This window comes from Copidosoma floridanum, unplaced genomic scaffold, assembly GCF_036245765.1.
Source record: "Copidosoma floridanum isolate Cflo_tuat_1 unplaced genomic scaffold, Cflo_Japanese_pri ptg000004l, whole genome shotgun sequence".
NCBI lineage: Eukaryota > Metazoa > Arthropoda > Insecta > Hymenoptera > Encyrtidae > Copidosoma > Copidosoma floridanum.
Window position 1 is genome coordinate 35,488,443 of NW_028321881.1, and position 11,276 is coordinate 35,499,718.

Genomic DNA, 11,276 nt, shown 5'->3' on the forward strand with positions numbered 1-11,276 from the left:
CTTAGAATACTACATTTGATTTGTTGATAAAGCCCAAGTCAAGGCGTATAAGCTTGCTTTTTGGCTTTAAGAAACATCGCGCTTGGCTGAACGTCTTGTTGACCGTGTGCGTAAAAGCGGAGACGAGTAGCTGTGTGTAGGCTGGTACACAAAAATATATTTGTATTTATCTGTTCCTGTGCTACATACACTTTACACTAGTAGGGAGTTACAGTTGTCGCGCTTAAGTTTCGATTAAATCTTTTTTTTCTCACACTAAAGAAGTAATTTCTATTAAATTTTTTTTCTGAAATCTTTTTTTTTTTTTTTACGACAAGCTGGAAAGCTTAAAAGATCTTTTAATTACGTTTAACTAACATTTAAGCGTAGAGTCAGCCCTAATTGTAGCTCCCCAATCCTTTTCCCTTCTTAGAGTTAGTTACACTCAGCTACACGTCCAATTTTTTTTACATATTTGTTACGCCACCGTTTTACAGGAAGATGAGCAAACTCGGGCCACAGGCCGAAGAGATCATAGAAAATTATTTCATAGATGTCGCAGGTTGACCAACCTGTGAGGGGATAACGAAGAATTTAGAACTGTGTTTGGACGGATCGAGGATTGATGAAGCTGCCAGACTTGCACGCTGGTTGTCCAGAGAATATATTCCCCAAGATTTTACTAGGGAAATCAATCCAGTCGAAGACAGGACTAGACGCTGTGCCACTTGCTCCTCATTTATTTAGACTACAGTGGATGAAGAGCTCAATATGCCTCATGAAAGCAAGGAGGAAAATGGCGAAGATGTCCACCCACTGCAACTTTTAGACGAAAAAGCAGTGCAGAAAAATCTACACCGCACCTGCCTAATAGGAGAAAATCACTCCAAGGAGTCTGATCGAGACAACGACGAGGAATCGGCTGACGTCTACACAAAAAGATCTACGACAAAACAACAAAACAAGGGAAGACACCAGCTTTGCGAGCTTCAGGCCGTCTCCGAAAAGATACGCCCCACGTAAGTTCAGACGAACAAGAAAATGAAGAAGTCTTTAAACTCACGACCAGCAGTGGCAAACCATATGTTGTGCCCACGGAATTTGCCAACGGAGTTCTACAGATGAGGAAACAAATTGATGATTTGCATCCCAACCGGGAATACTAAGAAAGAGAGTTGAAAAGATACAAAGAGTTGCAGAGTAGCACTAGGCCCACTAGAAATTCGTCGATATTACGTGCAAATCAAGCGTGACTCACAAATTGCTAAAGCAATAAAGTACAGTATCAGGACACCCTTACACAGCACTATTTTAATAGCGAGGGTTTTTGTCATCAAACAGCAGACTTAGGCAAGCAGAAGCCTTCTGGCCGCTCCACTCCATTGGCATCGAACTTCTGTCCAGCCTGGGGGGGGGGGAGACAACTACAAGTAGTGCTCAAGCGGCCGGCAGCTTCAACAACAGAAAACAAATTCGCGATCTGGGCCAAGTAGTGCGTAAGTGGGATCTCAAGTTCACAGGGGAAGGCAAAGAGAGCTTTGACGGCTTTTACACAAAAGTACAGGAATGCCGAGAGTTCGTCAATCTTTCGGACGACGAAATGCTTCGAGCGGTGCCCGCGCTTCTAAGTGGCAATGCGCTCCTCTGGTTTCGCCACGAGAAATGGAGATGGAAAACCTGGGCAGAATTCGTAACTGCAGCGAGGAAACGGCTGGACATCGGCAAGGGTTTGCAGCACAAGCTGGAACAGGACACGCTAATGCGCCGACAATACGATCGCGAGCCAGTACGGGGCTATCCAACGCAACTTACGGCGATGTTGCGTCGATTAGACCCACCAATGGATGCAAAAGCAAAATTCGATCTGTTTGTTGCCAATATGAGGCCAGAACTGCAGCTGTGTATGAAACTGCATGAGGTGCATGACTCATGGAACGTGCAAACTCAAGCCGTGGAGGCCGAACGGCTGTGAAAGTTTTTGCTGTAATTCGCTCGGCTAAAGAAGGATGGCTTTAGCGAGCCTCGAATTACTTGGGCAAATACTTTATATTAATGTATTAGTTGAGTCGCGATTCGACTAATAGTAGCGAAAAGGGCCCAATTGAAATAAAGATGATTTACTTCACAATTATAACAAATGAAAAATCGTGATTTATTCATCAATATAAACATATATACAATCGCACTAGAATAATGTCACTAGCCGCGAGGAAGATCACAACGCGAGCACAATTCTCAAATCCAAATTCAAACAAGAAAAAGTTTAAGAAACTGAAGCTTAACCAATTCAACTTAAATTGTTAAAAAGTTCGCTAAAATTAAGATAACGAATCGATAGGAGACACGATCTCGTTACTTTGAATTCAAGACGACGAGTCGATACGAAACTCGATCTTGCCGATTTTAATTATAATCAAATAAAAATACTTATGCCTGGACTGAGGCTGGCGAGCTCGGGCAAAGCGAGAAAGAGTGGCCGAGGTGATCCTTTGAGCTGACAACTGACCAAAACAACAACATTAATTCGCTACCTCCGGCGAACTCAGGCAAAGTGAGAAGGAATGCGTCTTGGTTGGCTTCCAACCAGAGAGTAGACTGAGACGTTCGCTCGGATGGAGCTCTTGCCTTCTCGACTAAAGAGAGAGAGCCAGGAGTAGGACTAACACACACACACACACACCAAACTGGATCTCGTATTGTTGTGGTAGTGCGTGCCCGTGTAAGCCCCCTCCAGGCCCCTCTGATTGCTATTCGCAACTTACTGAGCTGCGAGTGTCACGCGCCTCTGTCCAGGTCATACTAACGCGAACATTTTCGCTCACCTTGACGGAATGCCGTCAAAATTAAAAAAAATAATAAACGAGATAGGATAGCTAAGTTTCAAATAGAGCTGGCCCTAGATTGCTTCTAGGTGCAAAGCAGTATTACAATATAAGCTAGTCAAAAAGCAGCAAAACAAAAAAAAACACATCAATCAGAGCTTCATAAGCTAAATAAAATCAAAATTAAGAGAGGAATTAGCATTGATCATGTTGGTAAATTACCCTACTCACGAAGCTACGTTGCGGTTGAGTTAGTAGTGATTTTACTTATTGTTTTCAACAAATTGTTCTACAGTATCAAACCAAACCCGCAATCAGTCTTTTCTTGTCGCTAACATTAAGCTAATACAGTTTGTTGCACTAATTCACTTCGTCCTTGAAACACTTATTCAGTTCTGGCTCGTCAAGCAATTTTATAAGCTTGACGATTGGTCGATCAAACTTGGTGTTGGCCGTTTTGATCGTAGCGACTCGTACAAGTCCGTCTGCACCTGGGTGTGTAGCGGTAACTGATCCCAATGGCTACTTAGCTGGGGGTGAGAGCTCGTCTTTGATAATAATGACGTTGCCCTTGGCAATATTGGGTTAGGGCTTCAGCCATTTGTTGCGCTTTAAATGCTGGTGGAGTACCTCCTTTCTTCAGCTAGTCCAAAAAGAGTTGCGTAGGTCAGACAGCAACTTCCAGCAACTGCTCAGCCGAATTGGTTGCTGCAACTCGTCGTAAGGCTTGGGATGAGACAGTAACGCAGAACTGACGAGGAAGTGAGATGGCGTAAGAGCGAGCTCTCCAGAGACTTTGTTGCTGAGAGGGCAAAGTGGCCTGGAGTTTAGGCAGGCTTCGATCTTGGCGCACAGAGTCAACAGCTCCTCGAATGTTAGCCTTGTTTCTCCGATGACTCGAGTGAGGTGATATTTTACACTGTGCACTGCGGCCTCCCACAATCCTCTAAAATGAAAGGCTCGCGGCGGTATGAAGGATCAGTTTGTGCCCTGAGTGGCCACACTCTTGATCAGGCTGACGGTGAAGTTTGATGATCTGCTGAACATCCGCTGGAGCTCTGAGGCTGCACCCTTGACGTTGGTGGCATTATCCGAATACAGAACATCGCACACGCCTCGTCGTGCGCAAAATCTTGCGTAAACCGCAATAAATGAGTCCGTGGTAAGGTCGGACACTACTTCAATGTGCACGGCACGTGTGACCATGCAAACAAAAATTGCAACATAGCCCTTTTTAGACTTGGCGCCTCGTCCTTTTGAGAATAGGATCTAGGTGGGTCCTGCATAATCCACACCTGTGTGTGCAAAGAGACGCGTAGGGGTAACTTGAGCTGCTGTTAGTTGTCCTATCTGCTGTGCGCTACTTTTTGCTGCAAAGCGCGTCCAGACGGTGCATCGGTGTAGCACTTCTGCGGTGACTCGTTGCCCTTGGATAATCCACACAGATCGACGCAGATGCGACAGCATTAATTGCACTCCTCCGTGCAACGTAAGTCGATGCGCTTCTTCAACGAGTCGCTTACAAATTGACAGCTGCCTGGTAAAATGATGGGATGCATCTCACTGTAAGGAAGTGACGAGTGATAGAGTCTTTCTCCTACTCGAATGAGGCCCAGGTCATCGAGAAAGGGACTAAGCCGACTTAATGGACTGCGTTTTGAGGTAGTTTGACCATCTGCCAAATTTTGCCTCTCGGTTTAGTAATTCTGTAGTTGAATTGCTCTAAAGCAATAAGTCTTTGCTAATCTCTGCTCCTCGCCTACTAGAGGCACGTCTGGTAGCATCAATTGCTTATGCACGGTATGTAAGCGCCAACGGCAGCAGTAGGCGATAATCCTGATGATTTTGGCAAAGCAGGAGAACTTTTGAAGTGACGAAAGACATTCAGGGTTCACAGCTTGCTTCAAATTTTCGGGCGGCTTTCTCTGAATTGCAGAGGCTAGGAGCTTCACTTGGTCAGGCGACTTGGGCGATGTGAGAGAGGGCCAGATACTTTCTTCTTGTATCAGCCATTTCAGTCCCCTCCACCAAACATCGTACTTTGCGAGAGCAGCCGGATTTAAGCCACGTGTAGCCCAGTCTGCAGGATTATCTCCGGATCTTACATGTCGCCATACTGCTGCAGGCAGTCCGGTGAGTATTTCGCTGGTTCTGTTAGCCACAAAAGTAGGCCATCGAGAGGGATGACTCTTCAACCACTCCAAGACGACCATAGAATCTGTCCAGCAGTTGATACTGATTGGCTTTGTTGGTACATTTTCCAGCAAGTGTTGGACCAGGCAAGCTAAGAGAGTACAGCCGCACAGCTCGAGCCTGGGGAGCGTCTGTACCTTCGTGGGAGCCAACTTGGTCTTGGCTAAGAGTAGATGCACAGCTTGGCCTGGTGTCACTGCGTATAAGGCTGCTGCGTACGCTCTCTTTGACGCGTCAGCAAAGCCATGCAAGTGCCATTCGTCTTTCTCGTTTTCTCCAAGCCAGCAGGGTATCCGTATGAGCGAGACTTCTCGGAGCTCATTGCGAAATCTTGCCCAGCGATGATTAATAGCCTCAGGCACCAGTGAGTCCCAGTCGAGATTGTTGAGCCAAAGATCCTGTAAAATTATTTTGGCAATTACCATTGTCGGGGCCAACCATCCGAGCGGGTCAAACAGACGAGCAATCACCGACAAGATAGATCACTTAGTGACTGCACCATTAACAGAGACGGGCTTGGTGGTGAATGTGAAAACAACAAGATTAGGTAGCCACTTCAGGCCTAAAGTCGATATTACCTCATCGAGCTTTAAACTTATCTCCTTAGCTGAGACTGAAGCTAGACCTTGGAGAACCCTTGAATCGTTTGTAGCCCACTTAGACAAGGGCATACCAGCGGAGGCCAGAAGTTGTATAAGTTGATCTCGGCACTCTTGTGCTGCCTTGATCGTGTCAGCGCCTGCAAAGAGGTCATCAACGTAGAGCTTGTGTCGTAATATCTCGGATGCAAGTGGGTAAGATTCTGCACCATCCACTGCTAGCTGCTGCATGATCTTTAGAGCCAAGTATGGGGCCGATGATGTGCCATAAGTTACTGTAACACACTTATAAACACGAATGGGCTGATCAGTTGATGAGCGCCATAATACTCGTTGCCAGTCCACATCGTCAGAATGCACCAAGATCTGTCTGAACATCTGCACGACGTCTGTAGTGAAAACAAATTTATAAAAGCGCCATTGAGTTATTACTTGAAGAATATTAGCCTGAAGCTTGGGGCCAGGCAACAGGTAATCATTCAATGAAAGACCGTTTAAAGTCCGTTGCGATGCGTTGAAGACAACACGTATCTTGCTCGGGTTCTCAGGTCATATCACAGAATGATGCGGGAGATAATAACACGAGCGATCAAGCTCTTCTGACGAAACGAGCTTCATGTGTTGTAATTCGATGTATTCGTCGATGAATTTACGATACGACTCTGCGAGGTCTGGATTGCTACGAAGACGTTTCTCAGAGCGTAATAAACAAGCCACTGAAATATCTTGGGAGCTTATAAATTCAGGATTGCTGCGAAGAGGCAATCTAACTACAAAACGACCTTCTTTGGAACGTGAATGTGTTTGAACGAATAACTTCTCGCAAAAGATCTCGTCCTTCGTCATTAGTGATTTACGGGGCACCTCCTCTATCTCCCAAAACTTTTGAAGGTTTTCCGAGATAGGGGGTTCGGTGTGTACGTGGAAAGCACGCATTTGTGCTGTATGGCAGCTACAAGAATGGCTTGACGTTGGACCAGTCAGAAGCCAACCGAAGACTGAATTCTGAGCCACTGGGGTGTTCTCAGGTCCTCGAATAAGACCGCTGAGAATAACCGCCGAGTAAGCATCAGCACCAAGTATGCAATCTATCCTTTAAGGCTCTGCAAAATCAGGATCAGCCAGTTCAAGACCCCTGATGTGCGGCCAAGCTGAATAAGCTATTCTCTCACTAGGTAAAAACTGCGAAAGCTTAGGAAGAACTAATGCAGACAGGTTCAATTTAAAATCAAGTGTTCTGCTTGAACTTATATTTAGAACTACCTCTTTGTTTGCCCTAGACAAAGTTTCTGCGCCTACACCGATTACCTTAATGTTGACGTGTTTCCAGTCAAGGCTGAGATCAGATACAATGTGTTGTGCGATAAAAGAACGCTCCGCAGCGGGGTCCATAAGCGCCCGAATGGAACAGGTATTTCCATCAGGATTTATGACGATAATGCGCGCGGTTGCTAACAACACCGAGTGACCGACTTGAGCGCTATGAATATTCACTATCTCTTGTTCATTAGAGGTTGTCGCGTTCTTATAATTCATGTTTGGGGTTCCAGAATGGCGATTAGTTTGATTGCTCTGCTGAGCCTTATTAGTAGGGCTGTCAAAATGCAGCTTCGAATGATGTTTACCTTGGCAATGAAAACAACGGTTTGGTGAGAAACATTTATCTGCGAAATGCGAGGGTCTTAAACAATTCAAACATAGTCTCTCGCTTTTAGCTAATTCAAGCCGTTTACTTTGCAACATCGCTTTAAATTTCATGCAACGACCTAACACATGATTTCCTTTACATAAGAGACAACCGGAGGTTTTCTGTTTACTGTCAACTGATTGAGCCGCATGAGCATATACTTGCTTTCCATGCTTTTTTGATACTTGAGAAGAAATTTGCTTGTTACGCGTATTTACTGAATCTGTGCCGTTATGTGCTTGTTCTAGCGAGTGGACTCGGCGTTCAATAAAACGCGTTAGGTCAGTGTAATTATAAAACCCTTCCTGGGTCTCTTGCAAAATTTTCCAAGATTCTCGCGAACTTAAATCAAGCTTACGGATGACACAATGCACTACAAAATAATTTGTTTGTTCTATTGGACACCCTAGGTCCTTCAATGATCGTACCGCTTCTTCCGCGCGATCCATGATTTCATTCAAATCGTGTACATTTCGCGCTTTGACTTTTGGTAGCTGTATTAAACTTTCAACACTATTAAAAAGCTGAATACGAACGTTATCATATCGACGTACTTATTTATCCCATGCAATTGGGAAATTCGCGTCCGTCACTTCAATGCCCTTAGGGCACTGCGTGGTGGAGCTTTGTAAGGCGTTCATTAAGTGTTGCAGTTTCGCGACATTCGGAATATTTTGCTTATCTTTGACTAGAGATGAAAATCGCTGCTTAAAGCTTCCCCACTCCTCCTGCTTTCCAGAAAAGGTTGGTAGCTGTAGGGGGGGTAGGGAAGTATGAGCTTTATTTGTTGGGTTGACGTTCAACGGCGGCACTGAATTGGAAGACTCAATTTTCTTTAACGTCACGATTTTACTTAATATGAAGGCCTTAGCCGACCCATATGCAATCTCAATTTTAGTATAAAAATCGTCCTTAAAATACCCAGATTGCTTAAGATCTTCTTCATACTCAATCAAATCCTCATGACGATTCATGAAAGTTTTCCAATAAGTCTCTAAAATATCCAATCGTGCCTCTAAATGATAGATTGTTTGCAGATCAATAGCTACTTTGGTTGTTGAATTAATATAAAAATTCTAAATATTAGTACTCAATTTTAACGGAGCGTTATGCATTTTATCCATCTTGGAAACGAAAAATTAGATTTTCAAAGCTAGGAAGATATTGAAATAATACCAATCGACTAGCCACGACGCTAACCGGAGCACTAAATACTATTTACACAATATACAATATATACAATGCTGAAGGTCGATGCGTCTGACGAATGACGAGCTCGAAAGCAACTCTCTGAAGTAACTAGGAGTCCTGCCACGACGCTAACCGAAACACCAAATGCTATATACACAATATACAATATTTACAATGTTGAAGGTCAACGCGTCTGACGAATGACGAGCTTAAAAACTATTCTTGGAGAAAGAAAGAGAGAGAAAAATATTGCGTTGCGCTCACCAAACATCAGCTTCTACCTGTCCCTCCCCGCTCACTCTACCGTCCAAACCGAAGACAAAGGCTGTGAGAGTACACAGTGGGGCGATGACAAGGGATCTGTGGTATTGACGCTGTTGGCTCCGTCTGCGAAAACCCGCACAAAGAGGAGACCGATAACTGCTTGGCCAACACTGGCTGCTTTCTCCTTTCCCTTCTGGATTGTTTTGGATAGATGCGAGGTTGGATTTTATGCGAAAGAAAATACATTTATTAATTTAATTTGTTTTATTTTTTTTTTTTTTTTTTTTTTTTTTTTTTTTTTTTTTCGACTACTAACCACGCTCTGCTACCATAAAAATTTTGCTGTAATTCGCTCGGCTAACGAAGGATGCCTTTAGCGAGCCTCAAATTACTTGGGCAAATACCTTATATTAATGTTGTTATATTCGCTTGTATACCTATTGGACGTATTGAATTCTAATTTACCAACAAGCATTAGAGTCACATGCCTACTTATATTAATGTGTTAGTCGAGTCGCGAATCGACTAATAGTAGCGAAAAGGGCCAAATTGAAATAAAGATGAATTACTTCACAATTATAACAAATGAAAAATCGTGATTTATTCATCAATATAAACATATATACAATCGCACTAGAATAATGTCGCTAGCTGCGAGGAAAATCACGACGCGAGTACAATTCTCAAATCCGAATTCAAACAAGAAAAAGTTCAAGAAGCTGAAGCTTAACCAATTCAACTTAAATTGTTGAAAAGTTCGCTAAAATTAAGATTACAAACCGATAGGAGACACGATCTCGTTACTTTGAATTCAAGACGACGAGTCGATACGAAACTCGATCTCGCCGATTTTAATTATAATCAAATAAAAATACTTATGCCTGGACTGAGGCTGCCGAACTCGGGCAAAACTCGGAATGGTGACGACCGAGAGAACGAAAAGGTAGAACAGCGGAAGACAACGCAACAAGAAAAAGAAGAGGACACGAACGGTAAAAAGCCAAGGCACCAAGGGCGTGGCGTGGCGTCAGCTGAACGCACGCCGGGGAAGCCACGGTGTTTCGGCTATAACTCTACAGAGCATCGTTTCCTGGAATGCCCCTGCAATCTGGGAAACGCCAACCTGGAAGCGTAAGCGAGGGAATTACGCTTCCTTGGGATTCACAACCCTCGTTTGCGAGCATTTCTTGTGCCCCTCAGCCCCCCCCCCCTCCTTAAGTGCACCAGAAGGAGGTCTCAGAGCGAGATTGGGAAGAGAAGGGCTAGTGCTGGCTTCCACTCACGTTACAAGGGTACAAATTTTAAGCTCTTGTAGACAGCGGTGCGAAGCAAATGGTGATGGGCAAGATAGGCTTGCAACTAGCCAGCTCATGCAGCCGGGTCCTGAGCCCCCATTACGGACACGGAGCTGACCTAGCGGGTATCAGTGTAGCCCGATGTGCAGGCTATGTATTCATCCCGATAGAGTTCGCAGGACAAACAAGGGAGATCGAAGTTGCGATCCTGCCCGACATGAAGGACGATTGCTACCTAGGCATGAACTTCATGAGAGCTTTTTGGGTAGTCTTCGATGCATATGCAGGCCAAATTTTGCGAGAGAGAGAGAGATTTGACCTTGAGATCGCGGCAGTTGAATCAGGGAATAAAATTCAACTGGCTTCAATCGGCGTCGCTGACATGACACCCTTGGAAAAGGACCAAGTCCGCCGGCTAGTCGACAGCCTAACAAGCGATGAAGCACCTCTTGGCTTTACTTCGTGGAACAAGCACGATATTGGGCTGACCACGAAAAAGCCGATTGAACAACGTTATTATCCAGTGTCAGAGAAATTACAAAAGGAGATACACGAGTAAGTGGATGAAATGCTTAAGAACAAAGTGATAGAGCCGTTGGACAGTAGCTGGTCGAGCCCTGTCGTGATGATAAAAAAGTCAAACGGCAATTATCGCTTCTGTGTCGATTATAGGAAAGTAAATTCTGTGTCAGAATTGGTTGCGTACCCCTTGTCGTACATGGAGACAATTCTGCGCAAGCTTCGCAAAGCTCGATTCATCTCTACACTGGATTTGAGCAGCGCGTATCACCAAATACCGCTATCTAAGCGTGCCCACAAGATCACCGCATTTACCGTACCAAGAAAGGGCTTAATTCATTTTTGCAGAGTGCCATATGGCCTGAGTTGTGCCCCGGCTACGTTCCAGCGGCTGATCGACAAGGTGATTGGTCCTGAACTTGAGCCCTTCGCCTACGCTTATCTTGATGACATTATTACTGTCACCAAAACTTTCGAGGAACATTAGAAGTTGCTTGAACACGTTCTTATGAGGATAAAAGCCGCGGGACTTACGATAAATAAAGAGAAGAGTGAGTTCTGTTGCGAGGAGGTTCGCTACCTTGGAACCTTTATAAACCGTGAAGGCCTTCACCCTGATTCAACGAAGATTGAGCTGATTCTAAATTATCCGGCACCCCAAAATCTAAAGCAGTTACGTCGCTTCTTAGGCATGGCTTCCTGGTACCGGAAGTTTCTGCCTGATTAT

General features: G+C 44.5%; 2 protein-coding genes across 2 annotated transcripts; both read right to left on the minus strand.

The window, feature by feature from the left end:
* Window positions 1–3,440: 3,440 nt before the first annotated feature.
* LOC106643918 (uncharacterized) lies at window positions 3,441–4,007 on the minus strand. The gene is made up of 2 exons (XM_089596864.1): window positions 3,806–4,007; window positions 3,441–3,745 (listed from the first exon to the last, which is right to left on the minus strand). Exons 1-2 carry the CDS (start codon window positions 4,005–4,007, stop codon window positions 3,441–3,443), a joined length of 507 nt encoding a protein of 168 aa, XP_089452990.1.
* Window positions 4,008–4,267: 260 nt separating this feature from the next.
* Window positions 4,268–6,529, minus strand: LOC106635686 (uncharacterized). The gene is made up of 4 exons (XM_089596871.1): window positions 6,181–6,529; window positions 5,573–5,982; window positions 4,618–5,392; window positions 4,268–4,476 (listed from the first exon to the last, which is right to left on the minus strand). Exons 1-4 carry the CDS (start codon window positions 6,527–6,529, stop codon window positions 4,268–4,270), a joined length of 1,743 nt encoding a protein of 580 aa, XP_089452997.1.
* Window positions 6,530–11,276: the final 4,747 nt, after the last annotated feature.

Coding starts and splice junctions, on each gene's coding strand:
- LOC106643918 (XM_089596864.1), bottom strand. CDS start 4,007: ATGGTCACACGTGCCGTGCACATTGAAGTAGTGTCCGACCTTACCACG. Junction 3,746..3,805: donor CACCGTCAGCCTGATCAAGA/GTGTGGCCACTC, acceptor TTCATTTTAGAG/GATTGTGGGAGGCCGCAGTG.
- LOC106635686 (XM_089596871.1), bottom strand. CDS start 6,529: ATGCGTGCTTTCCACGTACACACCGAACCCCCTATCTCGGAAAACCTT. Junction 5,393..5,572: donor TAAGTTTAAAGCTCGATGAG/GTAATATCGACT, acceptor ATAATTTTACAG/GATCTTTGGCTCAACAATCT. Junction 4,477..4,617: donor GATTATCGCCTACTGCTGCC/GTTGGCGCTTAC, acceptor AAAATTTGGCAG/ATGGTCAAACTACCTCAAAA.